At 37.6% G+C, this 9,379-nt stretch overlaps 1 protein-coding gene across 1 annotated transcript in view; it reads right to left on the bottom strand.

Annotated features, from left to right (window-relative positions):
• Nucleotides 1-9,379, bottom strand: part of PPP1R36 (protein phosphatase 1 regulatory subunit 36) — a 39,185-nt gene that overhangs the window by 19,404 nt on the left and 10,402 nt on the right. The window contains exon 7 of the mRNA XM_023726276.1: nucleotides 4,522-4,656. Coding sequence (XP_023582044.1) covers nucleotides 4,522-4,656 — 135 coding nt within the window. The remainder of the gene's footprint in view (nucleotides 1-4,521; nucleotides 4,657-9,379) is intronic.

Genomic DNA, 9,379 nt, shown 5'->3' with positions numbered 1-9,379 from the left:
GGAAGACTCAACATTGTGAAAATGTCAATTCTACCCAAAGCGATCTACAGATACAACACAATCCCGATCCAAATTCCAACGATATTTTTTAATGAGATGGAGAAACAAATCACCAACTTCATATGGAAAGGGAAGAGGCTCCAGATAAGTAAAGCATTACTGAAGAAGAAGAACAAAGTGGGAGGTCTCACACTACCTGATTTTAGAACCTATTATACTGCCACATAGTCAGAACAGCCTGGTATTGGTACGACAATAGACGCATATACCAATGGAACAGGATTGAGAATCCAGACATAAATTCAACCACCTATGAGCACCTGATATTTGACAAAGACCCAAAGTCCGTTAAATGGGGGGAAAAAAGTCTCTTTAACAAATGGTGCTGGCATAACTGGATATCCACCTGCAAAAAAATGAAATAAGACCCATACCTCACACCATGCACAAAAACTAACTCAAAATGGATCAAAGACCTAAATATAAAATCTAAGATGATAAAGATTATGGAGGAAAAAATAGGGACAATGCTAGGAGCCCTAATACATGGCATAAACAGAAAACATAACTAACAATGCACAAACATCAGAAGAGAAACTAGACAACTGGAGGCTCCTAAAAATCAAACACTTATGCTCATCAAAAGACTTCACCAAAAGGGTAAAAAAAACCCTACAGACTGGGAAAAAAACTTTGGCTACGACAAATGCGATCAGCGTCTAAACTCTAAAATCTACAAGATATTGCATAACCTCAACAACAAAAGGACAAATAACCCAATTTAAAAAAGGGCAAAGAATATGAACAGGCACTTCACCAAAGAAGACATTCAGGCAGCTAATAGATACATGAGAAAATGCTCACGATCATCAGCCATTAGAGAAATGCAAATCAAAACTACAATGAGATACCATCTCACCCCAACAACAAGGCTAGCATTAATCCAGAAAACACAAAATAATAAATGTTGGAGAGGTGGTGGAGAAACTGGAACACTTATACACTGCTGGTGGTAGGAATGTAAAATGGTACAACCACTTTGGAAATCGATTTGGCACTTCCTTAAAAAGCTAGAAGTAGAAGTACCATACGATCCAGCAATCTCACTCCTTGGAATATATCCTAGAGAAATAAGAGCCATCACACGAATAGATATACACACACCCATGTTCACTGCAACACTGTTCACAATAGGAAAAAGATGGAAACAACCTATGTGCCCATCAATGGACGAATGGATAAACAAATTATGGTATATTTACACAATGGAAAACTACGCAACTATAAAGAACAATGATGAATCTGGGAAACATTTCATAACATGGATGAAGCTGGAAGGCTTTATGCTGAGTGAATTTAGTCACTCACAAAAGGACAAATATTGTATGAGACCACTATTATAAGAACTCAAAAAAAGGTTTAAACACAGAAGAAAACATTCTTTGATGGTTACGAGGGTGGGGAGGGAGGGAGAGGGGAATTTACTAGCTGGAAAGTAGACAAGATTTATCTTAGGTGAAGGGAAGGACAACACATAATACAGGGGAAGTCAGCACAACTGGACTAAACCAAAAGCTAAGAAGTTTCCTGAGCACAACCAAATACTTTGAGGGACAGAGTAGCAGGGGTGGGGATCTGGGGACCATGATTTTGGGGGACATCTAGGTCAACTGGCATAACAAAGTTTATTAAGAAAATGTTCTACATCCCACTTTGCTCAGTGGTGTCTGGGGTCTTAAAAGCTAGCGAGCAGCCATGTAAGATGCATCAATTGGTTCCAACCCACCTGGAGCAAAGGAAAATGAAGAACACCAAAGATGCAAGGAAAATATTAGCCCAGGAGACAAAAAGGGTCACATAAATCAGAGACTCCATCAGCCTGAGACCAGAAGAACGAGATGGTGCTCAGCTACCACCAATGACTGCCCTGACAGGGCACACAACAGAGAGTCCCTGACAGAGCAGGAGAATAGTGGGGTGCAGAACTCAAATTCACATAAAAAGACCAGACTTAATGGTCTGACTGAGACTAGAGGAACCTCAGAAGACATGGCCCCCAGACTCTCTGTTAACCCAGAACTAAAACCATTCCCAAAGCCAACTCTTCCAACAAAGATTAGACTGGAGTATAAGACATAAAATGATACTCATGAAGAGTGTGCTTCTTAGTTCAAGTAGATAACAAGACTAAAGGGGCAACTCCTGTCCAGAGGTGAGATGAGAAGGCAGAAAGGGATAGGAGCCGGCTGAATGGATACAGGAAATCCAGGGTGGAAAGGGGGAGTGTGCTGTCACATTATAGTGAGAGCAACTAGGGTCACATAACAATGTGTGTATAAATTTTTGTATGAGAAACTCACTTGAGCTGTAAACTTTCACCTAAAGCACAATTAAAATTTTATAAATCATACACAACTATAATTATGCTGAAGATAAATTAAAAATGGTTACAGCAGTACATCGACAAGGAACTGCAAGAAATTCAAGTCAGATTCGGAAGAGGACATGGAACGAGGGATATCACCGCTGATGTCAGATGGATCTTGGCTGTAAGCAGAGAGTAACAGAAAGATGCTTACCTGTGGTTTTACTGACTATGCAAAGGCACTCTCGACCGTGTAGATCATAACAAATTATGGATAACGTTGCAGAGTGGGAATTCCAGAACACTCTATTGTGTTCATAGACCAAGAGGGAGTTGTTTGAAGGGAACAAGGCGGTACTGCATGGTTTAAAATCAGGAAAGTTGTGCGTCACTGTTGTATCCTTTCACCATACTTATTCAATCTGCATGCTGAGCAAATAATCTGAGAAGTTGGACTATATGAAGAAGAACACGGAATCAGGATTGGAGGAAGACTCATTAACAACCTGCGATATGCACATGGCACAACCTTGCTTGCTGAAAGCAAAGAGAACTTGAAACACTTACTGATGAAGATCAAAGACTGCAGTCTTCAGTACTGATTACATCTTAACATGAAAAAAACAAAAATCCTCACAACTGGACCAATAAGCAACATCATGATAAATGGAGAAAAGACTGAAGTTGTCAAGGATTTCATTTTACTCAGATCCACAATGCCTATGGAAGCAGCAGTCAAGAAATCAAATGACGTATTGCATTGGGCAAATCTGCTGCAAAAGACCTTTTTAAACTGTTAAAAAGCAAAGATACCACTTTGAGGACTAAGTGCACCTGACCCAAGCCATGGTATTTTCAATCACTTCATATTCACTTCGGAAGACCGAAGAAGAATTGATGGCTTTGAATTATGGTGTAGGTGAAGAATATTGAATATACCATGGACTGCCAGAAGAATGAACAAATCTGTCTTGGAAGAAGTGCAGCCAGAATGTTCCTTAGAAGGGAGGATGGACATGTTATCAGGAGGGACCAGTCATGCTTGGTAAAGTAGAGCGTCAGTGAAAAAGAGGAAGACCTTCAACTAGATGGATTGACACAGTGGCTGCAACAGTGGGCTCAAACATAGCAATGATTGTGAGAATGGCGCAGAACTGGGCAGTGTGTCATTCTGCTGTACATAGGGTCGACAGCATCTCACATGTTAAAGACAACAACCACCACCACGTAAGTGCATATGTGTAACTGGATATAAAACTAGGACATACACCAAACTAGAAGTAACAATATCTAACTTCGGGAGGTGAATGAGATTGAGGAAGGGTGGAAGGAGTAGGAGACTTTCATCGTCAACTCTATATACTAGTTAGTGTATTGTTTGAATTTTTACACTTGGGAAATGTTCATGAAGTACTTATATAACTAAATGAATAAACCAAAAATCCCACATTGTTATAAAAACATTAAGTACTTGAGTGGTAATTTAACTTAGGACCACAATAAATTCATTTAAAGATTATTATGTAAAACTTTAATGAGCAAAATAAAGGATGATATAATAAATGGAGAAATACATCTATAGCTCTTTGAGAAGATTTAATATAGTAAAGATGACACTATTTCCTAAACTAATCTATGGGTTTTAAGTTCTTTACCACCTTATAACAGGGATCACCTTTTTTTCCAGTGTCCAATAATATGTTTATCATTTCTTTTTAAGGCCTTCTACTGACTGGATGAGACCTACTCACATTATGGAGGGTAATCTGCTTTACTTAAAGTCAACTGATTATCAGTGTTAATCATTTTTTTCATAGCAACACTGAGATTAATGTTTGACCAAACAACCAGGCATCATAGCTTAGTGAAGATAACATATAAAATAAAATTAACCACTACTAATAAATACTATTGGAAAACTGGATATTAGTAAAGACAAAAATATAGATTCATAGCTCATGTGATATGTTGTGACAAATTTCAAATGGATCAAAGATTTTAACATTTTTAAAACCCCATTTTTAAAAACTAGAAAAGAAAGGTAAATAGTTTAACCAGGGAATGGAAGAACTTGTATAAATGCTGAATAGCATCAGAAACAAGGTAGATGTGAATAAACAAGTAGAGATCTAATAAAGAACTAAGTGTGCCCTTACCTTCCACAGCACATGTGATGCTTGTCGGGCATTCCCAGGCCCAGTACCAGGACACAATACTTTTGTGCCAAGTATTTCTGTGCTATATCCAACTTACTTAAAACCAATTTCATCTCTTTTTTTTCTACAAGAGCCCTGAAAAGAAAAATGACCATTTGGAGTAATTTTGGAAAATGCCTATATTAATTAGTGAAAAGTCAGAATTATAAACTATTTTGGAAGAAATACAAGTGGGTCAGAGTTCACTCATTATTTATTTTATTTGAGCTATGGCATAGGGAGGTCCTCAAAGTCCCCTGATATTTATCATTGTACTTAACATCTCAAGTTTATGGTGCATTTTCTTTTTTCTAAATTCTTTATGCTACATATCCTCAATTTTATGTACAGGTAGTACTAACTTATATAGAATAGCTCAACTAACAAATTACCTATAGAGGTTGCTGGGATAGTCAGCAGCCCATTCTCCTGCTATTTTGGTAAAACAACTGTAGAGGCTCTGTCCCACCTCAGCTTCCCATGGGTTCCCAATGTTATTACTGAGTTCGGGGGTTCTATGTTTGAACTTGGGCCTACTCTCAGTTTTGAGTGTAGCTGTGTTTGCTAAGGTGGCACTTGAGCACTACTACTCTGGAAACTTTGACATCAATTATAGTAATACTGCTCCCCTGTGAATACATGGCCCTGGTTTCAATTGAATTGCAAAGGAACTTTTAAAAAGGCAACCTGTTCTTAGGTTACAGTATGTCTGAAGCATAATTTTAGAAGTTTTTGCAGTATGATATAGAAAGAAGCAATATTGCTGACAAGACATTCCAATGTGCTATTACTGAAAAGTCAAGTGTCACTAGCTTCTTCTCTGCCTTTCAACTGTCAGAAAGATTTAAACCAACTGAAATAACAGGGACAAATAACTGCTCCTTCTGATGTTATCCACTAGACTGACCACATGAAGATAAACTGTTGGGGAGAGGAATGAATTTAGGATAACATATGAATTTCAAACCACAAAAAGTTATCACATTTGATGAGGAAACTTGTGAGTCACTGGAATGAGTTTCTGGAACAGATAGATAAATACAGTAGGCAGGCTCCAACTTTACATGCTCAAATTCCATATGACCTAAACACACATCCTGACACCCCGCAATGGCCATCACTGTGCCTGCCTCCCCATTTCCCTCTGTAGTCCCCACCCCTGCACTTCCCCCCTACTTTGCCAGAGCTTCCAGTAGCTAATAGTCTAGCTATTAAAACCAAAACAAAGCAAACAACAACAATCGAGAAATGCCTTGACACTTTCAGACTAATTGTTCTTAAACTTTACTATTTATATGGATTAAGTAAGAATTGCCTAGTTGTTGTGTCATCGAGTCGACCGTAGCAACCCTACAGGACAAAGGAGAACTCCCTCATAGGGTTTCCAAGGAGCGGCTGGTGGATTCAAACTGTTAACCCTTTGGTTAGCAGCCTGAACTCTTAACCACTTCACCACCAGTGCTCCTAGAGTGCTCGCGAAAAGTGCAGCTTCCTAATGCAACCCTTTTTCCAAGGTTCAGTAGCTCTGGATAGGGCCCAGGAAATGACATTTAAAATAAACACCCTACATGATTCTGAGGTAGGTAATCCTTGGACCACATTTAGAAATGTAATATATTTTATTTACAAAGAGCCTATGGGTTGATGTGGTAAAAAGGGAAAAGCTATGGCAACAATAGCTAAGGGGAGCTAATCTAGCAATAAAATTCCAAGCAGAGCTGTCCTGACCACATGAAAGCTTCCTGTCTGGAAACCATTCCACCTATACTGCTGCCAAACTTCATTTTGTAACACTGTCTTAAATATTACCCGTTTGCTGTTCACATGAGTTAATAAGCATATCCTTTAAAAAGTACAAATGATATCATTTTATACCTATTAAATAAGAGAAAATAAAAAATAATGACAATACCCAATGCTGACAAAATTTGGATGAAGCTGATATATTTGTACATTGCTGGTAACATAAAATTGGCATAATCCTTTGAAAAAAAATCTGATAATAATTTCAAGAGCCATAGAAATGATCACAAATTTTGATCAGTAATCTCTCGCCTAGAAATGTATTCTTTTAAAAAGTCAGTTAAAACTAAGTGGAAAATCTTATGCATAAAATTATTCAATGCAATATTACTTATCAAAAAAACTGGAAATTGCCAAAATATATAAAATAGAGGGATAAAAGTAATTAATAGTAATACAGTCAGCTACTATTAAAGGACTTGACATTTATAACTTGACATGGGATTTAACCCAGGCTGCCTGGTACCAAAGTCTGTACCCTAACCACTATACTATACTCCCTCTTAATAGGTAAGTCAATTAACATACATTGGCTTGATGGAAAGTTATGCTGCTGTTAAAAATTATAATTATGAAGACTGTAATAACTGAAAATATTTGTTATAATGTTTAAAACTGCATATAATTGTGTCTTTGGCAGAGGATAAACTCTGAAATGGATATACTCTGATAAACCCAGATAAACGGTTAAACTCTGAAAAAAAGCATAGTTGACTGGTAGGGTGTGGTGGGTGCTGTTGCATAGCAGTTAAAGCACAGGCTTGGGAATTAGACAGACCTGGGTTCTAATCTCAGTTCTATCACTTACTAGGCATGTAATTTCTAAAAAGATATTTAACCTGTCTGAGCCTTAATTTCTTCATCTGTAAAATGAGGATAAGATTCCTTCTTCTGGAGTTAGAGCTTTTAATCACCTAAAACCATTTAATGCATCTTGGACACCCTTCTACATCCCTCTCTGCTCTCCTGTCCTAAATTCTAGGCATTCCTCTCAGGGGTGAAGTGCCACATGCCAAGAACTGCGTTAAAATAATATACATTTCTTTTTTATTATTTTTTTCCACTTTGCTTTAGGTGAAAGTTTACAGCTTAAGTTAATTTCTCATACAAAAATGTATATACACATATTGTTTTGTGACATTAGTGACAGCACACTCTCCCTTTCTACCCCAAGTTCCCTGTGTCCATTCAACCAGTTCTTGTCCCTTTCTGCCTTCTACCATCCTGCCTCCGGACAGGAGCAGTCCATCTGGTCTCATGTATCTGATTGAACTAAGAAGCACACTCCTTGTGCGTATTATGTTTTTTTTTTATAGCACTGCCTAATCTTTGTCTGAAGAGTAGACTTCAGGAATGATTTCAGTTCTGGATTAACAGAGCATCAGGTGTCCATAGTTTTCGGGGTTCCTCCAGTCTCTGCCAGATCCTTAAGTCTGGTCTTTTTACATGAACTTGAGTTCTGCTCCACACTTTTCTCCCGCTCCGTCAGGGACTCTCTGTTGGTTCCGTCAAGAGTGGTCATTGGTGGTACATTATCTCTTTAATATGCACAATATCTTTGCAAACCAGGTACTATTATGATCCCTGTTATTCCTCACTAGTTTGACTAAAATCAATTTTTTTCTTAAACTTCTTTTTGCGCAGATACCTCAATGTAACCTACACTTAATTCTATTATAATAAGTAAACCAACTGATTATTGGAAGCCTGGTCATAAAAAGTTATTATGATATTTTTAGAGACACAATGCTGTAGAATCAATAATTTTAAGGTTTGGACTGGTTTGGTTTTCATCATTCTGTATTGACTCCTTCTAAGAAACAGTCTACCTTGTACTACTGTATCCTAGTAAGTTTTAGGCCATTTTTAAAACCTTTCTTCTCTGTTAATCCATTCCTGTAAATTAAGAAATGAAACAAATATTTTTGCTAGATTAGCAATAATCCTCACAATTAGAAAACACCCTGTGAAATATAAACTAAAATACCACCAAAGTCTAGTAAGTTTCTATTTGGGAAGAGCAAGAATACTCAAACCCTAAGCCCACAGCTGGCTCTACCCCTTTTGACTGCTACCATAGGAAACATTTCATGATCTCTGGCTGCAGAGCTGTGAAATGCAGTCCTCAAATAACACTGCTGTTGCACATTATGATGGCTTTACCAAAGCAGCAGTATTTGAGTCATTTGGTTTTTACAAAACTGTTGTGCAGATATATTTATCTATCCATAAAACATTTTCATACAAGGGTTTTTCGTTTTGAAAACATAATGCAGCAGTAAATTAATGACTCTAGCCAGCATTCCTAACGACTAAATCACTGAGTTGGTTCCACATGTCCTGAGGAGCGCAGCTTGGGCACTCAGAAAGTTCCATGGCTTGCGAAAGGTCACTAAGCCTGAGAGGCATTGTTCTGCTCTGGACTCTGAGTTCCCAGATTCTTGTCCTGGGTGTATAGCTCTGAGCCACTTCTGCCTAAAAGCAGTTAAATTCTTCATAAATAGCCTAAGAAACTTTGTTTTCTTCTGTGATTTAGATGTCATTTTGGCCATCTGTTAATTATTTTTTAATTCTTAGTTGTTGATTTTTTTTTTATTAGATGCCTGTGCACTCTTTAGCAAGAATTTTAGAAACATATAAGTGAAATAAGCTAGACACAAAAGGATAAATATTGTATGATTCCACTTATATGAAATACCTAGAATAGGCAAATTCATAGAGACAGAAAGCAGATTAGAGGTTTTTAGAGACCAAGGGGAGGAGGGAATGGAGAGTCATTGCTTAATGGTACAGTTTCTGTATGAGGTGATGAAAAAGTTTTGGAAGTAGATAGTGGTGAAGGCTGCACAACACTGTGAATCTAATTAATGCCACTGAATTGTACACTTAAAAATGATTTAAAACAGAACTTTGTAAGCATAAAAAGCATACAGACAACATCTGTATCTGTGCTGTCCAATACAGCAGCCACTGAGCACCCGAAATGTGACTAGTCCAAATTGAAATGTGCTTTAAG

Source organism: Trichechus manatus, unplaced genomic scaffold, assembly GCF_000243295.1.
Source record: "Trichechus manatus latirostris isolate Lorelei unplaced genomic scaffold, TriManLat1.0 scaffold00010, whole genome shotgun sequence".
NCBI classification, from domain to species: Eukaryota; Metazoa; Chordata; class Mammalia; order Sirenia; family Trichechidae; genus Trichechus; species Trichechus manatus.
Note: the sequence above shows the minus strand (reverse complement) of the source record. Positions and strands in the feature narration are given on the sequence as shown.